The 21,094-nt window shown below is 41.6% G+C and overlaps 1 protein-coding gene across 13 annotated transcripts in view; it reads left to right on the top strand.

Moving 5' to 3' along the window:
- The window catches only part of SPATA48 (spermatogenesis associated 48), a 65,665-nt gene that overhangs the window by 32,319 nt on the left and 12,252 nt on the right, over positions 1–21,094 (top strand). For 5 of the 13 annotated variants that reach the window (XR_008309775.1, XR_008309776.1, XR_008309778.1 and 2 more), the window contains exons 10-11: positions 2,602–2,709; positions 15,781–19,249. Coding sequence is in view for 5 of the 13 variants with exons in the window: in XM_053261363.1 (XP_053117338.1) it covers positions 2,602–2,709; positions 5,386–5,509 (232 nt within the window). In the remaining 8 variants the exon portion in view is untranslated. Of the gene's footprint in view, positions 1–2,601; positions 2,710–5,385; positions 5,743–15,780; positions 19,250–21,094 lie in introns of those variants that run through there. The other 8 variants (XM_053261363.1, XM_053261366.1, XM_053261365.1 and 5 more) reach the window with 4 other exon arrangements.

Raw genomic sequence — 21,094 nt, 5'->3', positions numbered from 1 at the left:
GAATCATCACATAAAGGTGGACATTTGCCATTGCTACCTTAAAGATGGCCATGCATGCATTCTTTTCTCATCGTATTTCCAAACAGAAAGCAGCCAACAACAACAACCAAATAACTTTGAGTGTGACACAAACAGTTCCAGGTTAGCTCCAGCTTTGCATGCTCTAAAGGTCAGACCACTTTACAGATAAAAACGCTTTGCAGTGTATAATGAGATTCAGATGTTCCCAGTCTTACACAGTTATTAGGTGTAAGCTAATTTCCAATATTGCTGGATATATTGCAAGATATAATGGAATTTCATGCTGTGGATCCTCATCCTCCCTTTTCTGTGCTACACTGCTGCTTTCCACCTAGCTTGATGGTGTTTCATTATAAGTGAGGCCATTAGGCAATTATTTTTATATACCCTGTAAATGCAGCTTGCATACTGCAAGCATACATTTTACTTCTTAGCTGCTCCTGGAAATTGCTTTCCCCAATTAAGGCTTGGTCAAGTGTGTGAAGAGACCACAGTTCTCCCACAGCACAACTTTCACTGAGGCTGTCCTCACGCGCAGCCAAGACCAGGCTAAGGAAGCCAAGCCCGGTCTTGGCTGATTGTAAGAACTGCCGGTAGCACTAGGGCTCTCAGTGGCAAACCCGCCTCGGGAGCCCGCCTCATAAATGAGGTTAAGGGAGCAAGCACTCCCTTAGCCCCATTGCCCTGATCATCTGCCAGTGCCAGCTGCTTGCAGCCAGGGCTGAGAGGCTAGGAGCATAGGAAACGGCCATATACTGAGTCAGACCATTGGTCTATCTAGCTCAGTATTGTCTTCACAGACTGGCAGCGGCTTCTCCAAGGTTACAGGCAGGAATCTCTCTCAGCCCTATCTTGGAGAAGCCAGGGAGAGAACTTGAAACCTTCTGCTCTTCCCAGAGCAGCTTCATCCCCTGAGGGGAATATCTTGCAGTGCTCACACATCAAGTCTCCCATTCAGATGCAGCCAGGGCAGACCCTGCTTAGCTATGGGGACAAGTCATGCTTGCTACCACAAGACCAGCTTTGGGGCTCCCAACCAGTGCCGGGGGGGGGGGATCCCCACAATGCACTACTCTTGAGTGGTGCATTCTGGGGCCCGGGATGATGCATCCTGGCCCTCTGAGCTGCCTGGGACAGCAGGGTATTGCACACCCAGCAACAGCAGAGCGGTCGTCTGCAGGGAAGGTAAGTTTAAGCAGCCTTCCCCCCGCTGCCTGTCTGGTAACACTGTGAAACACTCTCACTCATGATAATGGGCTCAACAGGTGTGACTTGCTGTGCTCTATGCTGAAGTGCTGCTGGCCTCTATTAAGAGGTAAACCTCCTGGTCTTAGTTTTGACTGTGTAAAGATGTTTTCTGATTATTTTAGTGATCTGTCTTGGGTGATATAGTCTCAAATTTCGGTTTTCTAGCTGATGTGTAAGTACTTTAAACACTGAGATCCGTTTCATGTTGCTTGTTTGTGGGGAGAGATGTACAAATCTCTCATTTTCAGAGGCACCCCATAACAATAAGGCACAGACATATTTCCCCCAGTCATACATGGAAAAGGAGGCAATGTCATGACATTGCTTTCTTTATTGGTACATTCAAGGCATTACCAGGAAAGGGTAGGCAGCGATTTAAAATGCTGTCACTGCAGCTTACCAGAAGGCAGCTGATTACTTTGCAAAAGCTTAAGCTTCATTAAAAAGTGAGGCCACCACATCCCAATGCATTGAACTGATACCAATTATTGCCTTGGTGTTGTCCAGACCATCCCCTGCATCTTGTGCGTGATGCAAGAATGGCCTGGATCATTAAGATTGGGCCGATAATTCAGCTAGTGTATGTATGGCCCGAGTAAGTATATACATAGACATATCCATGGTATTCATAAACCTTTGTGCATCCACAGACTAACCACTTCCAGAATAGATTAATTTTATATATACATAGATCTTTGGCCTGAACCGAATAATATGTTTGTTGATCAAAGAGTTTGTTTCTATACTGTAGTGCTTCTTTTCAAAAATGGGCCTTCCTCTGCCATTTTGTGTTTTAGAATTATATGTGTGAAATGTAGTTTCAGGACAGAATTGCAGATCTATGGTAATATTTCTCATGAGTATGTGGCAGTACCTAATATCAGTTCCTTATCACTGGATTCCATCCACCCACCCACACGCCATCCAGACACATTTGTGCAAAATATTCTTCTCCATGAGAAATTGGGTATAAGAGTACAAAATACATTGTACAAAACATTCTCAAATACGTTGAGAAAAAATTAAATGACTACCAAATATTTATACATACACACACACACACACAAAATAAACCCAAGCAAACGATTTGTTCACATGTTCTTTTTAGGATGGGGGGGGGGGATGGCAAAATAACCATAGGCATATTATCTGATATTTTCCTGCTGCATCAATTGGATACATTTATCCCATAGATCCTTTACCCTACATTCCCACCTCATGTGCAGCAACTAAGCCAACATATTTGCCTTAATTACAGCTATCAGGAAGTCATTATTTCAAGCCTGTGCCCATTAAATCAATTCCTCTTCTCCTTTTAACTTTTCCGCTTAGCCATCCAAACACCTTTGGATACACTGGCAAGGTTCATTGGTCAGCCACCCAACCAGTAAATTCTAATCTTCCACCAACATCGCCATCAATAATTGCGGGAATGCATGGGTAAGTGTGAGGCACATTACTTAATTTGCTCAGTTACATTAGAAGGGAAATCCTAATTATGGTTATTTCATTAAAGAACAATTAAATATTAAGCATGACATTTCTTTGATTTAGCAAAAAATGGGAATCAAATTCCATCATTAGATCTCTCAAGATTATTTGGTATAAAGCTGTTTCCAGGTTTGTATTTTCCTTTAAAATGTATGGCGTGAACAGCGTTTCAAAGCACTGAGGTCCCAGTCCATAGAAAGTTGGACTCTTGTTAAAATCAGTAGCTGACATACAGAGCAAGGATGTATCAGTGCAATGATAGAGCAGCCTAATAGAACTTCCCAACTAACTGCACCAGGGGACTGAGGAAGGAGCCATTTTTGACACCCTCCCCTTCTCCAGGAAGCACTTTCTGCCACCCAAAATATGCCCTGAAGGGAAGCACAACCCTCGGGGACATATTTCTGGGTGGCACAGAAAGCTTCCTGGGGAAGGAGAGGGCTTTAAACATTGCCCCTTCCCTACTATACCAGTGCTGTTCTGTTAGGTTGCTTCCTCACTGCTCTAGTGCATCCTTGCTCTGAATGTCAGCCTGTATAATTTAATTACAACTAATGCCCATAGCTTCCTAAGGGTTAGAAGCAGAACTTTCTCAGATCCTGAATATTTCCATGTTATGACCAGCATCCAAAGAGCTAAGGATGCCTAAGGAGTTGATTACTCTGAGTGGAATTTTGACTTTTTTTCTTATTTGAATAAACACATACACAGAGCCATGCCTTATCTGAAACCGCGTTTGAAAGTCCCGTTTCAAAATGGGTTAGTCATTTGGCAGAGTAAGCTCCTGTTCAAGAAAGCAGTTTTGAAGCCACCTTGGGCATGCAGAATTAGTTGCTCAGTTCTTTGGATTCCAGCCTATGGCCGACATCCTGACTAAATTACTCAATGGTAGTCCCATTAAAATTAATAAGACAAGTTAGTAATGACTAATTTGTCCTATTAGTTTGAAAGTGACTTTCGTAAAGAAAGTTGGTCAGGATGTCAGCCTGCACCTTTAGATGTCCTGAATAGTCTGGCATTGGTCCCTTTGTTCCGAGTTCTTTCTCCATATGTTCTGGAATTTATGGGACATGGGACACAGGGAATGCCAACTCTCCCCAAAAGGTTCGCAACCATACTTTCCCTTCACCAGATTCACCAGCTCAATGTACTTTAATGGGGCTCCAGGCTTGCCCTATGACATCTGAGTTGGCTTGGTGAACTGCTGTGCCTAAGCCCCATGGCACGCAGAGTGCACCAGTTTCCCACTCACAAGAGTCTTTATAATTTCATCTGCACCTCATTAGGCACTCCAGTGTTTCTCCCCTGATTTCCTCACACTGACCATTGACACCCCAGTCTTTTGGCTACTGCTCTTCTTCCTCCCCCACTCATCCATCTTGCTCCCTGGAATTTGAGAAGGCAGGGTTAGGATAGGAAGTGGAACTCTGAGGAGGACTTCACACTTCCTTATGCTCCATTCCCCACTTCCTGGGGGTAAAAGCCAAAGGGAAAAGGTGGAACAGCACAGCAGCCACAGGGGCAGTACTAACGTTGCCACCAGTAGACAGGGACAGACAATCGCCCATTAATTGAAAGTGTGAGACAGCAGGGCGGTGGAGGTAGGTAATCCGCCATCTTTGCTAATTTGCTACCTGAAGTGACTGCCCAACCACACCTCATTAACTTATCTGACATGGTGGTCTCACCAGCTCTTTCTGTTAGATACACTAGGCTGGGCCTTGCTCTGGGAAGGCGCAAAACCATCCCTCTTGCAACATTCAGTTTATGTGACCAGTCCGATATTGTAGCAATCCTACCATGCCTTTATTGGCATGACAGATTAATCTTGGGCATGCTCTGAGAAGTCTTCAGTACACTGGTTCATTGGTCAACATATAGTTTAGGAAGTGGTGATCAAAAGATGTCTAGGAAAGGACACAAGACCAATCAATATGCTCCCCCGCCAAAAAAAACCCCAAAACTTGGGTTGGCATTAATAATACAGAGTATTATTATTGTGTTTGCCAGAACAGACACTTCAAAAATCAGCTTTACACCACCATTGTCTCTTTTAAGAGAAGTGGATAGAATCTGCAAGCCTGAAAGACCCCTCATTAAATTTTGGTGAAAACAAAAGGAGATGGTACAGTTTTATACTACAGAGAGAGAGAGAATAAAAACATACTGAAATTATGTGGGCAGAAATTGTGTGGGTCTCTCCCATTTATTATTATTAATAATAATTATAATTATAAATAATTTGATTTCTATACTGCCCTTCCAAAAATGGCTCAGAGCAGTTTACATAGAGAAATAACAAATAAATAAAATAAACAAAATGACATGTCATCTTCCAGCCAGGTCTCAGTTGGGATGGAAAGACCCATGCTGTTGGCCTCACCCATACGGTTACATTTATTTCTCATGCCAAAGCAGCATGAGGTCAGACCCTGAGAAAGTAGTTCTCGTGCACTTAGGAATACCCTGCAGGACTGTGTGAATGGGACCAAAAACCAATGCCAAAGAGGATTCCTAAAGAGTCAGATTTTATCCCAGCAACTTTAATAGTGTTGATTAACCTGATCTTGAGATTTCACTTCACATTTATGTGAAAGAAATGCATTTATTCTCTTGTGATTGCAGATACATGGCTAAGCATGGGCAGCCATCTGAATTTCCACATTGCGGGCCCTTGTCACGGATCGTTACACCCACTGAACCTCAAAATTCTTTCAATAGGAAAGAGAAAGAAAGAATTAAAATTTGAAATAATATTTTCCTCTAGTGCTACAACTCTGAACTTCAACAAGATCATGGAAAATGGGAGAGAGATAATGCATGCTGGGGAAAGGGGGGAGGGAGTGGGAGATGGACAGGTATCAAAACTTTTGTAAATTCTTTCATCGCATGGGAAAGCTTATATTCCATATGATGACCTAGCCAAATATTCACCAAATAACAAATGCTTGATAAATAAATAAAGGCACTGCTCTGGCTGTCTTCATAGGGTTTTTATTTTAATTTCTACATGAATATTTCTATTATATCTCACATAAACTCTTTATTAATATATCTTAATTAATATTTTTTTCACTTCCAACAATATACAGTTGTTGCTTCATTCCCATTCACAGCCGTGTCTTTTACAGCACCCACATAAATATTAGGGTTGCACATTTTGTATTTTTTCTGTTTCAATTTGTACCAAATCTGAATCAACTCCATTTTGTATTTTGTTTGAAATTAAGCCTTCTGAATCACCCCAGATTTGTTTTGTATCCAAATTAATTCGAATCTGAATTAATTCAGATTAAAAATGGGTCACATGGTCGAAAGAGTGGGTGGGGGTTATAGTGCCCAATGAGTGAAAGCTACCACAAAAATGTCAAAGGAATTGGGCAAACAGCTGATTTTTGGTGAATTTTTGAAGTTTGAGCATCTTTCAGATTTCCCCCATAGGGTATGATGGAGGTTTCAGGAAAAGTATAGCTTCACTGGGGGTGGGGGGGTGGCCCAGAGTGGATTGTGGTTGGTAGTAGTGCCCAGTTGGTACAAAGAAGCTACCACAATTTTTTCAGAGGAATTTGGCAAAGGGCTGATTTTAAAAGAATTAATGAAGTTACGCATCTTTCAGATTTTCCTCGTAGGGTATAATGGAGGTTTCTGCAGTCCCATAACTCCACTTGAGGGGCACTGGGGTGGCCCAGAGCAAGTGGCCGTGTAGTGCACATAGGGTGCCAACCACCCACATGGGTTGCCAACCCATTAAGCACAGGGTTTTATTGTTTTAGAGGCATTTTGAGAGTAGATTCTCTAGTAGCATATGAGAGTGGATTCATGGTTTTTCATTAAAAATCTCATTTGCTACCAGAGAATCTAAACTCAGCACCTCAGAAACAACAAAGCCCAGTACCTCTATGGGTTAGCAATCCAGGGGGGTGGTTGGCACCCTTTGTGCACTACACCACCACTCGCATCGGGCCATCCCAGTGCCCCCCAGGTGGAGTTATGGGGCTGCTGAAACCTCCATTATTCCCTTTGGGGGGAAATCTTAAAGATGCGTAAACCTCAGAAATTCCTAAGAAATCATTCCTTTGCCCTATTTGGAATCTGGGTGCACCACCCTTGGGGCACTGCCACCCAACCCACTGTTTTGCCCCTGAAGCCCCACATAAACAAGTTGAAAGAGTGAAGAGAATGATTAACAACAATGCCACTTAATGTTTTGGCACAGTTATTTGAGAATTTTGCAGTGGGTGGGGGGTTGTTCCTGTGGTACTAGCACAACAGCACAACCCATTTGTGGATTCAAGCAATCTTTCAATAAAAACACTCCCTCCCCATGGAACAGTGACCACAGGTCATTTGAGATAGCAAAATAGACCAATTAACTGCCTTGGTACTATGGAACAGCTTCAAATATTCATTTAACTGAAGTGGAGTGAGCCGTAGCCCAAACAAATCAGCCTACTGTTCAGAATTGTTGAGATTTATCATCACTGCTTTTAAGAAAGTGCAAAACCATGGATCATGGTTACAAGAAAGAGAGAAGCAACCAAGATTCCTGGGGATGTCAATAGATTGACAGGGATATTCCCCACCCCACCCCCCTCCTTTTGTCTCCTGTAGTCCCATGTGGATGACCTGTCCCTGCAATGGCAAAAGTTGTGAACCACTGGCTTAGACATAATGTCCCACAAAATTACATTGTGGCCTAAATTACATTAGACTGCTCAACTTGGGCAACAAAACTTAGACACCACTATAACTCATAAAAATCTGAAGAAAAACAAAATAGCTCTTCAAAAGACCCCTGAACAAGTCAAGAGATTCTTTCTAAAACTTTGGAAAGAAAAACCTGTATAATTTCAGAACTTTCCTAACCAGCTTCTCAAAAAGCTTCTCCACACAATTTATACCATGGCTTTTAGCAAGAGCTTTGGAATTGCATTGAGCTCCCAAAGATATTTGGGTATTTCTGTCTCAAAATGCTGTCTTCCAAATCCCTTTGCAAGGTTAGTTTGCATTTCTATCACACTGAATACTTTACTGAATACTGAATACTTAACTAACACACATACTTAACTAAACCATTCATGCTCAACAGCTTTTTGCATATCTTATCTTCTGCTAATCACTGAGTGCCTCAGCTGGAGTGGAGAGAGTCAGAGAAGTCAATTTCAACTGCAATGCTTTTCCAAAGAACAAAGCATTCTGTCCGAAACACAGTCATTTCGATTTGGAAACAAAAATCTCTGTTTTTTAATTCTTGATTTTGTTTTGGTTACAAAACCTCTGGAATTGCCATTTTCGGGCACAAAACATTTTGTACCCGAATCAAAATGCACAAGCCTAATAAATATTTCTTTTAGCACTTCATGTCCTGTGTGACCAACTTAAATGACAATCTTCTTATAAGTGTTGCCTGTTATGGAGTCTTTTCACTTTGACTAGGCCTACAGAACTAGCTGTGACCCACCAAGCTGAACTCCACTCACCAACCATGCATGTTGCCCCACCTTGATAAACTTCCTGTTTTTGCTGCCTGCCTGGGATGGCACAAAAAGAGAGTTGCTAAGCACCTGACAGATCACAATACATGGCTTGAGGATCTCAGAATGCTCATCACATTGCCCTGCCCTTCCTTATTACTAGAGTCCTTTTTAAAAAACCTGCTTAATTTGCATATGTTAACCATTTCTCCCCTCTCCTTTCTTATCACAGCTTCTCCCAGCTTTAAAATAAAATAAGCTGAATTTGCACATATTTTCCTATTTACCATAGACATCTCACTTTTCCCCCATAGAATTTAAGGAAGTACAATAAAGTCATAGTTGGCTCTTAGGCTGTGCTTTCAACTGATTTTTAAACTTTTTAAAGTTTAAACTTAATAATGCATTTATTAATTTATTATTATTATTATTAACAGTATTTTCAGGGCCCCCCAAAAAAAAGTTCACAAAGCAATCTTCATAGCAAAAGGAATGAGAAGATGGTTTCCTGTACCAAAGAGGCTCTCCAGAAAAAGAGAAACTCGAGAGACACCATCAACAGCCACTGGGAAGGATTCTATGCTGAGTTGAATAGGGATAGTTGCTACCCCCCTGCTAAATATGAGAGCTGACACTTTAAAGGGTGTTTCTTTGCCCAATTAGCAGGGGTTATCTTTGATCAAACAGGTTTTTAACTGTATGACTTACTTACTGCATTTATTTAATGTAGTTTTACCTGGCTTTTCATACAGTAGCTATCATGAGAGCTCAGAGGAAGGCAGCCATCATAGGCTAAGACTATTGTGTAACAGGAAGAGACAAGTTCAACAAAGGTACAGGCAGGAAGGACTCTGCCTCCAATTAAGATCACCACTAGCAAATGCTAGTGGCACCTACTGGCTGGACATATTACAACAACATTTCCACACAGTAGCAGTAAGGCAACTATGAAGAAGCAGAGTGCTTCAGGGCCAAACTAGGCAAAATGGCAGAAGATCAACTACTGGCTTCTTTGTTGTGTTTTTAAAGGCTTAAAATAGATATGGAAGTGATGGACTAAGCCAAGGCTACAATACCATACATTACTTTCCTATTATACTGTTTTTCTAATCTAAATCACTTCCATGGAGTTGCTATTTATCCCTCTGGGCCCTTTTCAGCTCCAGTTACAGATCTCCGTCTCATCTACTTTGGTCCTGAGACCCCTATAATCCTATTCAACAAGAGGTGATAGCTAGGGGGAAAAATAGTGCATACATGCATCACCAACAGCAGTAGTTCTATCAAAACTTCTTTTCCCCCCAAAATGTTCCTCAGTTCCCAGTCTAGTTTCTTCTGCTATTTTCCAGGTTATGATGAGTTTACTTCTAATCTTGCCCAATCCAGTTTACTTCATGATGGAAATGTCTACGGATGCTTCTCTCCTTCCATCACATAAACACACACAGCCCTACCTTTTGCACATTGCATCAAACATACTTGGTATGCATATTGGGTGGTATTTATCTGCTGCTGCCTGACTATCAGCTTTTAAAATTTATTTTTCTTTTAATTATTCTGATTTTTAAATGTTTATATTGGCATGATGATGTTATGGTTTTTCTTATTGTTTTCATTTTGTGAGCCTCCTTGGATTGCCTGGTAAGTAAATTGTGACACATGGCTACAGTCATTATTCAGGTTTATTTCATTTCATTTTAAAACCCTAAAAACTAAAAATCCAGCTCACAATCCTGAGAGGGGGAAGCTTGTATGAATAGAAAATACATAAATATTAGTACTAGGACAGTAAGTGACAATGAGAGACAGGAAATATAACAATGGGATGCTGGTGTAATCAAACCCTTTGGATGCATCTATGCTACAAACCTACACTGGCTTTACACAATTTTAATGGCCACATTGTCCCCAAAGAGTTCTGGCAAAGTGTAGTTTGATGAATATGCTGTGAATGGGAATGTCTCCTAAAAATATATATATTGTTCATTTCTCACCACAAGGTGATTACAAGTCATCTGGTTTGGTTTTGCTGAAATCTGATCATATGCAGCTGATATCAAAGCTTGAAATTTCTATTTGGCCACACAGCCCAAAACAGACATCAGCCATGTTGGCTGTGCTGTAACATCATCACTGCTGTCTTTCTTTGAGGCCTGGTTATTCCAAGTATGAGAGAAAAGTTGCCTGTAACAATCTGGTCCCAACCAACCATGATTTTGAAAAGTACAGAAGGTACAAGTGGTGTATAGTAGCCCTGAAAAGAGCACAACAAAAAGCACACTGGAAAAAATATTTCTGCGTGTACCTAAAGGGAAGAAGCAACAGGAAGTTGGGGTGGATGTCGTGAGAAATGTAATTCAGTGACAAATCCTTGTTTGTGCGTCAGGACAATTTTCAATGTTAGTGCAAATGTTTATTCTCCAATATTGTATTTTTACGCTTTAATTTTTTTTTAAAGTAGCATGTGTGGGGGAGACATGGGGAGAGGAGAGAAATTAGTTTCATAGGAGTGGAGAAGCAGAGTAAAGACCACAGGGTTAGTATTGGAGCCGATTCTTCAACCGCTTGGCTCTTGGCCCTTACAAGGAACTCAGCAGGTCCTTCTGTTTATGAGGTAAAAGGCTGGAGGGTTGTAAAAGCCAAATAGGACCACGAGGCCTAGCAGTTCTGAGATAAAATAAAGAGGCCATGGTTAGAAGCCGCAACGCTAACACTGTTAAGCATTTGAGGCTAATGTTTATATGGAATCGTTTAATCCAGGCATATAAATAAGTGTATAAGAGTTTGATTCAAAGTTTGGACTATTAAACAGCACAAAGAGCCACTAGGCTTGAAATAAAAAAAATTGTTTGAGTCAGGAAAAGTGTTCAAACCAGGAATGTGGGGCCCCTCTCAAGAATGTGAGATAGGAGGCCAGAAATAACAAATGCCAGAACCTGCCAGGAGATAGATAATATAAGTGTGCAACTAGTCCATTAGCCAAATCCCTCACTCAAGCAAAAATAGACATCCCTGGCACCAGATACTGATAGGGAGTAAGGTTATCAGAAAGACCAAGTAGTAACTCATCTTCCCAGGCTTTAAATAGCACCTTTGGAATGTGTATGCTTAATTACCAATGACATGTATTAATTGCTTTACTGATATGCTTGTTTGCTGAAATCTATATAAATTAGTCAACTGCGCAGCTTCAATGCGCAGTATCAGCCAGACTCTCTGGCTTGTACTTCGTCTTTCATGATCCTGAAATAAAAAGCTTATTTTGAGCATGCATCTTTGTTGCATTTGACTTCATTCAGTCAGGCAACAAGTATGATTGCCGGAACTCTGTCTAATCCTCTTTGGTTCTGGCAAGATGCCGATTCTCTATCCATGTGAGAAGGATGAACGCAAATGGCTGAATCAAACAGGAGGGCAAGGTTCAAGAGGACTTTTCCCCGCAACAATTTCCTGGCACCCCAGATGGGACTGTCTGCGACTGCCTGAACCTGGGAGGATCTAGTGACAACCAGCCGGTGCCAAACGGTTAGTTCACCAACTGTTGGGACTCGTGGCGCGCGCGCACACACACACACACACACACACACGGGTTGGGCAAGGAAAGGACAGCTTCCAAGATTCCACAATGAGAATCAGGTGCATGCTCTGGGTTCAAGGTAGCTTAGGAAGGATTCCTTGGGAAGGATGGGGAAGAGACAGAGTGTTAGTCCCAGGAACTCCCCAGGTGTACATGTACAAAAACTGGAGAGATTTGACTGGGACTGTGGGTCTGTCTTGGGCACAGATGGTCACTCTCTGCACCTCCGTATGGCCAGGATTTAGCTTGAGATTCCTGCAAGACAGTGACCAGTGACAGGGTCATTTGAGCATAAGCATCTCAGCTATTTGCGAGGGTTCCTGGAGGTCCCACAGCCCGGGCAAATGGATTACTGGTACGTCTGGGCAGATGCTGAGAAGAGAGCAGGGCGGTTTTCCAGTCCTATCAGTAAGCAAAGGTGGCCATCGCTCCACTCCCTCCTTCCTGTCTTTCCATACAGGAGGATGGGTGGAGACCTAGCGCTATTCCCCTGGCACCTCTTCCCCTTCCCGTAGCTGGTCCTGTGGTGGATGGAGCAGGTCTAAACATCCAGTCCCAGATAGATTTAGGATCTCCCTCTCACACCAGGTCAGGGCTCTCCTTTGGAGTAGCAGGTGCAGCAGCCTAAGTCGGGGGAGACCTCATGGAAATTACCTGTCAGAGCAAAATCATGCATGAGCAGTAATCTCCTTCTATCCCAGAAACAGCAACTAAGGCAGCCACTAAGGCTCCCTCCACTGCCCTTGAACAGGCATTAGGAGACCAAACACCTCGGATTTAAAAAAAAATTATTATTAACATATTTTTATACCTCCAAAAACTTACGTCTCTGGGTTACGTCTCTGGATGGCATCCTATGGGGAGGAAATTCCCCAGTTGATGGCTCCTCTCCGAACCTACCCCTTTCCCCACTAACAATGGAGTAGTGCATCCTATAGTCATGTCCCATTTGCTGCAGCGGACTTGGTCCCCGAGTTTGCGAGATGATGCAGACCTGGTGCACCAGAGATTTCAAACAATCTTCAATGCATTTCAACATAATTGGCGAGGGGTGGGGTCAGATTGCTTCGTATGATTGCTTTATATGATGCACTCAATCCAAGAGCAGACGTGCAGATTTTACAGGATGTTTGTTTGCAAGTGTGGGGGGGCGGGTTGTATTGTTTTGTTTTGACAAAATCCTGACTTGCCTGGATATGCTGTTTGTAATACTTTTGGAGTATTAAAAGTTGAAAACAGAGCTAAATTGTCTCAGGTAGCAGAGCTAAAAGCAGTTGAAAAGGCTTGTTTGGTAAAGGGAGGGAAGATGAATATTGACTAGGGGTGTGCGTTTCATTTGGGATACAAAACGTTTTGTGCACAAAACAGGCCATTTCGGCTGTTTTGTAGCCAAAACAAAACACCCAATGCTCAAAACAGAACATTTTGTAGCCAAAACAAAACATCCCTGTTTCGGATACAAAATATTTTGTTGTTTCGGCTGTTTCGGAACTCCATTTTGAAATCACGAAAAGTCTTTCTCCTTCAGTCTCCATTTTGAGTTTTGACATCTGTTTGAATTTCCAGTCCTTCCAGCCTGCAGATTGGCCAGCGAAAGCATGGGCTGATCTGCTAGCAATTGGCTCATTATTCCTTTTAAGCAATTTTAAGGGTAAAATTTACCCTCATTGGCCAGTGGGGCAGTGTGCACACTGCATGGGACAATGTGCATTTCATTGTTGTTTCACACTGTTGTGTGTAGATCAATTGCATTTGGGCGGGGGGGTTGTGGATATGCATGACCTTTGGAAATCTGCCTATTCTTTGCAAAGCTCTGCTGTTGTTGATGTGTGATGTTGATGTTATTTGGGGTGGATTCAGGGCAGATATGGGGCTTTGGGGGCAGAAGAGTGGGTCAGGTGGTAGCGCCCCAATGGGTGCCTGCTGCCACCCAGATTCCAAAGGAATTGGGAAAAGGGCTGGTTTTTTAAAGAATTTCTGAAGTTTACATGTCTTTGGGGCAGATTTGGGGCAGAAAGGGGGTCTGAGGGGCAAAACAGTGGGTTGGGTTGCCCCAAGGGGTGCCTGCCACAACCCAGATTCCAAAGGAATAGGGCAAAGGGCTGATTTCTTAGGAACTGTTGGAGTTTACGCATCTTTAAGGTTTTTTCCCCATAGGGAATAATGGAGGTTTCAGCAGACCCATAACTCCACCTGGGGGGGCACTGGGGTAGCCGGGAGTGAGTGGTGTTGTAGTGCATATAGGGTGCCGACCACCGCCATGGGTTGCTAACCCATGGGGTGCTGGGTTCTGTTGTTTCTGAGGTGTTCTGAGTGCAGATTCTCTGGTAGCATATGAGATTTTCAACAACAAACCATGAATCCATTCTTATATGCTACCAGAGAATCTACACTCAAAACATCTCAAAAACAACATAACCCATGGGGGTGGTTGGCACCCTCTGTGCTGTACACTACCACTCGCTCTGGGCCACCCTGGTGCCCCCCAAGTGCAATTATGGGGCTGCTGAAACCTCCATCATTCCCTATGGGGAAGAACCTTAAAGATGCGTAAACGCCATTAAATCTTTACAAATCAGCCCTCTGCCCAATTCCTTTGAAATAATTCTGGCAGCTTCCTTACCCCACTGGGCACTACCACCCACCCAACTCTGCTCTGGGCCACTCCTTTCCCCCCAACATGAAGCTATACCTTTGCTGAAACCTCCATTATTCCCTATGGGAAAAATCTTGAACTTCAAAAATTCACAAAAAATCAGCCCTTTGCCCAGTTCCTCTGAGATGTGGGTGGTAGCTTCCACCCATTGGGCACTATTACCCCCGCCCACTAGTTTTGCCCTGGGGCCATTTTTTAAAATCCAGAATGTTTCAGATTTGGATTTTGCAATTTCGAACAAAGAACAAAATTGGGGTGTTTCGGATTGGCTGGTTTCGAACAAAGAACAAAAGGGGGGTGTTCTGGATTCGGGGCAAAAACAAAACAGGAAAAAAAATGCACAACCCTTATATAGACCAATTCTAGACATGTTTGTGGAGTTGTACTCAGTTTTGTGACAAAATGTGAACTTGTTAAAAGAACAGACATGGTAATTATAAAGAAACAAGAGTGCCCAGTCCTCCTGAACTGCGGCTTGCTTTATCAGACCCCAGAAGATGAGAAACGAAGATTAGAAACGAAGATGAGAAACACGGCTTGATTTATCAGACCCCAGAAGATGAGAAACAATCATGGGATGAGGCAGAGAGTTGTTTGCACCAAAACCCAATCTGGAGAAACAGGATTGGCCACCTGTACTTCCAGTTAGCATCCCTTCCCTACACACCTATCATAGATGGGAGCATGTGGGAAGAGATGCTATGCACACGTTGCTTTTTAAAGATTGGTTTCATCTCAAATTATACCACCATGTCTCTTCTTACTGCAGCCAAAATGTGAAATGTGTAATTCATACAACAAATCCAAACCTGTAAAAACAATCAGTGGCTTTGAAACCTACACAAGGACCTTTTGTCAGCCTCTACATGGACTTAATCCAGTCGTCACCACATCAAGGTTATGCATTTATTTTAGTTATAGTCTGTAATTCTCTAGGAAGGATTGAAGCCTACCCCTGTGGGAAAGCTGACGCAGCCAAAGTTTTAAGAAATTGGTCCATGAACTGGTGCCCAGATATGAGGTACCTTATTTTAAATAACAGAGCGACAAGGTTTTCTGTCAGCTTAAGACTTTGCTTCCTTTCAGCCAAGCTCTGGGCCCCCTGATAATGAGGGCCATGCCCAACCAGCGGACCGGACTCCCCCCCCCCCCCCCTACAAAATCTTAATAGATTGCCCTTAGCACATGGCTGGTCCTCCAAAATCTTTATGGTCCACAGAAGAAGAAATAAAGTATTGTCTTGCTCTAACCAAAATCTTTTTTTAGATCCTATTTATCTGCAAGTTAACGAAACTTCACCCATACCGCCACAGGAGAGGCATCATTCTTGGAGGAAGGAGACTTGACTTATGTGAAAGTGCATCAGAGGAGGACATCTCTGAAACCACGGTGAAAAGTTTTAGGGGGCAAGGGTGAAATTACCCCCCAACAGAAGCAAGCACAGCAGCACTGGAGACCAAGCTCCAGCCCCACGGGAGCAATGCATAGGTGCCCTCCCCAGAAGCAGCTGTCATCACCAGGTAACCAAGTTCCAGTCCTGAAACTTCAGAGAATTGCAGGTGAGTGGGAAACAGATCCAGACACCGTGGGAGCATCGCAGGACTAGCTGCCTGGAAAGAGCTAGTCCCAGAAGTGGAGGAAACCGAGTTGTTGATTTTATGTACTGTTTGACACTGACGTAATATGTAATATAGGCTCACGTACTAGTGTAATTAACAGGCTGGGAATGAATCCATCCATGTGATAGAGGGATGAACAAGTGGCTGAATCAAACAGGAGGGCAAGGTTCCAGAGGACTTTTTCCCACAACAATGTGATACAAGGGAACAGGCCCCATCTACCTTGGACACATGAGTTTAAATCATGCAAGTGTAATAAAGGTTGCCCTTTATTTTCCAAGAGAGTTCTCATTCTCTTGCAGTGAGGGGCAGATTTCACCAGGCCTGACAGAAATTACTCTCTGTTTTACAGGTACTCCTTTTTTTAAGGGGGAGAGAAATAAAAAATATTTCCCCATTGGCACACCATGTAAGTGGGCAATATTTTGAAGGGGAGATTTCTTTTGAGTTATAGAAACAGCTCTAATACTAACCTTGTGGTCTTCACTCCCCTCATCTCCACTCCTATGTAATCTTCATTGCCCACAAACATACATGCTATCATGCAGGACTCCGGAGCCTACAAATGGCAAACTTCCTGAATTTTCTTTCACAAAACCTTTTCCAGTTATTTTAAAGAATCAGTGCAAAACTAGTCGCAAACATGATCGATTGAGGCTTCTGACCTGCCATGAACAGGTTGTTGAATAGCACTGATGTCTCCTCAACCAATGGGAGAGCATTTTTGCTTTGCCAGGGAAATGTGAATCTTTAGACAGGCTTTTAAAACAAGCTACTTCACGCAGGATGAAAAAATCACAACACTAGCTAATGGTGAGCTGCCCAGTGCATTAATACAACTAAAAATGCTTTATGAGATTTAGAAATCCCTGGCTCCATTCACAGAGCTACAGTTCCTAGGGTTTCTTGGGGGGAAATGATTAACTGTTCAGTTACAGTTACTGTTCTTTGCACATTTAAAAGTACATCTCGCTGAGATCAATGGCACTTATTCCCAAATAAATATGCATAAGATTATTAAATTCCTAGAAGCTCCCTCTCCCACTCCCTCCACCTTCAGCATTATGACTGCACAAACCAACATTAGATGTTGGTTTGCATGCCCTAACAGAAAATAACAATGAATTAACTTTCATGCACATATCCTGCTGCACCATGGTTGGCTCTGAAGAGAAAGTGAGGGACGTGCACAGATGGGGGAGGTGAGGAAAGGAGTGCAAAAGCCAGCATATTCATAATCTCATGTGGTTGAGAGATTGAGAACATACATCTGAAATTCTGAACCAGACCATAGTTGTCGGTCTTTCCCTTTTAAAACTAAGTTAGTGTGTTTTTCCCTTTTTAAAGCGTCACTAATGAACAGGAACAGGGTTGAACAGGAACAAGATTGACTTCCTGTGTGAAGTTAAGCCACTGAAAAAACAACTGCTACACAGACTGCTCTTGAGAAGAAATAGTCTGCTTTTCATGTGTAAAATATTACTTGAAAGTGATCTGATCTTGAAACTGGCTCACACAAAGAGAAAAGCCACCCCACTCATAATTTGTAAGGAAACCTTCACTAGTTAACATGCAGATGTTGAAATAAATTAACCTGAATGCATTTCGTGTCAAGGCATTTGCCTGGCACTTTGAATATGTCTTTAAATCAGATTAAATGCCTTCTATCATGCTGGAATTGCCATGAACCCTGAAGTTCTAGATTTCACCCGGATTTTAAGTATCTCACCCAGATTGCTTAGCCCACCTAGATTTGCCCAGATTTATTTATTTATTTATTTATTTATTTATTTATTTATTTATTTATTTATTTATTTTTGAAGCTAAGCTCTAGCCCTTGTAGAAGTGGAGTTATGGAGCAAAATATGCAGTCACTATTCTGCTCAAAAATTATTTCCAAGCCAATTTACATAATATGCAAATTAGGCACCCAGATTTGGAAAGCCAGAATATGGCAACCCTCTATCAAGTGGATGATGTTGTTTTTTAAATCTCCAGTCTGTTTTATTCTGTCATGTGTGCTGTGAACAACAGCAGTGGTTTTGTTTTTAATATAGCCAAAGGCCTTTTCCCACATTACATGGCAGCAAACCTGGGTTTACAGCCAAGTGTGCATTTGACAAGGAGGTACTGTCAGCCTTAGCTCTCCGATTGGTGTAACCAACAAGAAACAATAAGATCCCCACCAAACTATACAATAACCACTTTTAATGAAAAGTAAGCCAACACTGGAGTTCTGGCTCTCTGATTGGTATGTATATGTGATACATGTGTTTCCAAACACATTTGTCCCATTCACATATTATTTTTGTAGATGTATAAGCTAATATTTTTTATGTGTATACAAAAAAATTGACATGAATCCACCCTTAGAATAAGGGTCAAGCTATATATATTCACATATAAATCAGTGGCATAAATCTACTCTTTATATTAAAAAGAAGCATGTGGGAGAGAAGGGCAAAACACCCCTTCCTTGCCTTATTTTGCTGTGCTCTATTGCTTTAAGCAGTTTTCTCTCAGCCCAACTCTGATACCAGAGGTGAGTCAGGCTGGAAGAAAACTGTGCAAAAGCAATGGAGCATGGTGGAAAGGAAAGGCGGGGGAGCGGAGACTTTCACTCCCCTCCCCCAAGCACTCCTTTTTATGGAAATAATGGGCCCCACCATTGATTTATATGTGGGTAAAATACACGTGGCTGCCCTGTCACATCAAAACATTTGCCATTCCTACATTATATAGATATTTGTAAGAAAGCATACACTAAACCAGAAAGGCTTAAAGATTTATTTTATATTATTGAAATTATTTTGTATAGATTTGATTTACTGTATTTTGTTTCATTTAGATTTGGTATTTTGGACATGTGCCATGTGGTATGTGAAGTATTTTTCCACTTTTGTTTTGAGTATTAAACCTTATGTGTGGAAGATTTTATTTTGTTTTCTTTTTGATGTATGGTTTTGTTTCAAAAACTATGAAATAAAAAGTTTATTTTTAAAAGTTTAACCCTAGCTCTTTTATTTCCAGGTTGAATATAAAGTGCTGGTTCTTATCTTTCAAGCCCTAAATGTCTTGGGAGCTTGATACATTAAGGAGAGCACTCCTGTGCAGTTCAAGATCTGAGGTCCTGCTCAGCATTATCCTGCTGACTGAAGTGGTGGTATGTATCATGGGGTGGAGGGCCTTCTTGGTGGTGGTGCCTGTTTGAAGTTAAGGACTATGCGCTGTCTCTTGTCTCAGTGACAGTGGAGGACAGACTAGTGAGTCAGAGGGCTAGAGGGTCAAGACATTGGTGATCCCTTCTCTACAGCTCTGACACTATCCCTTTGAAATGTAGTTTGGTACTCTTAGGAATTAACTTCCTCCCTCTCTTCTCTTCCTGCTGTTCCTACTACCTTGCAACATGGCAAGCTCCTCTCCCTGTACCATGTGTGCAGAGAAGATGCAGAATCCATCTGCATCCAGCTAGCTAGATAGATTAGAGATCCTAGCTCCTCACTTTCCTATCTAGAATGGAGTTCTCTAATAAATGCCTTATATATTGATTTGAAACTATGAATTGGCTCCAAGTTACTTTACTCTCAGCATACACACATGCCTAAGTAAATTCCTCAATTTCTGTGTTGTTGATTTTTTTTAAAGGACTATTTGCCCTTTATTATTTATTGCTATTTTCCATTTTGTTAAAAGTCATTCTACTTGATATTCTATTCTGCAACTCTTGGTGAGGGGGATGTTTGTAGTTTGATGTTTATTGATTTAATAATTTTGTTGTTAACCACTTTGAGTTCATATTAATCTAAAGTAGAATATACATTTTCTTTAAAAAAAAAATACATACATACATACATACATACATAAGCATTGCCAAAAACATAGGGCTGTCCCCCAAAATGGTATCCCCATACTAAGTTCTCTCCTTCCCTTTTGTAAAGGTTAGTAGAGCTTCCTGTTGCCTGACTATTATGCTGTGGGTTTCCCCATTCCTGCCAGTAACAGCCAATGGTACTAGAATCAACAACCAGAAAACACAATTAAAAATAATTAACACTGTTTTTAAAAAACGAATACATAATAATCAGCTCTTGGTTAATTCTATAAGCAATAAAACAAAAATTTTCAGCAGAGATTAAGTCATTCTGATTGGATAATAAAAATTGGAGGTAAAATTAATCTGAACGGCCTGGAAAGTTAACTAAAAAGGAGTTACAGTATCAAACACATGCAAATGTTCTTATAAAAAGGACAATATAAAAGAACGTTAGCCGATAATTCAATAGCACCCATACTACAAGGACAAAGCCAGACTGCATATGGAATTTTCTTATATTTCCTTTCCATTATGGCTGTAACACTCTAAAACGTGCTAAAATGAAAACCCTCCATAGGCACTGTAATTCGATTTAAGTATCTTGCTGGCCTGAAGATAGAAGATTGACTGCTCACTGTTGAAAAAATCTTTTCCACCATGTGCCAAAATTGTCAATTTGTGTCAATGGAAATAATCCTACTGGAAAGAAAGACATTCTTAGCCAATAAACAAGGATGCTTAACCGTAACCCGGTTACACCATAACCACCTTAGTTACACTGGCTTCCCAGGGGAGGACCACATTGGGTACACATCATGCTATTTGAAAGATATTTCTTAGGAATTTAGATTGCACGGCCTCCAATCAAGCAACATTATCATAGGGCCCAAGTTGTGCTCCATACAAAAGTTGTGCATGAGTTTTAACAACAAATAACTTTATTACCACTGGGATAAATAGTGCATCTCCAGAGTGGTAAAATCACTGAATAGCTGAGGCCAATTTCTGGGCATTTTGTGTAACATAATCCAAATGGGTATTCTATCTGCCAGAGGCTTAGAAAACTACACCTAAATATTTAAAGATCTTAATTTGTTCCATTTCATGGCCACTCAGTTGCCAAGAATGAACCTTTGGGTGCTTAGCAAAAGTAAGAATCTTAGTCTTAGTGTAATTAATCACTAAGGCTTCTTC

Source organism: Hemicordylus capensis, chromosome 6 (assembly GCF_027244095.1).
Source record: "Hemicordylus capensis ecotype Gifberg chromosome 6, rHemCap1.1.pri, whole genome shotgun sequence".
Classification (NCBI taxonomy): domain Eukaryota; kingdom Metazoa; phylum Chordata; class Lepidosauria; order Squamata; family Cordylidae; genus Hemicordylus; species Hemicordylus capensis.
Note: the sequence above shows the minus strand (reverse complement) of the source record. Positions and strands in the feature narration are given on the sequence as shown.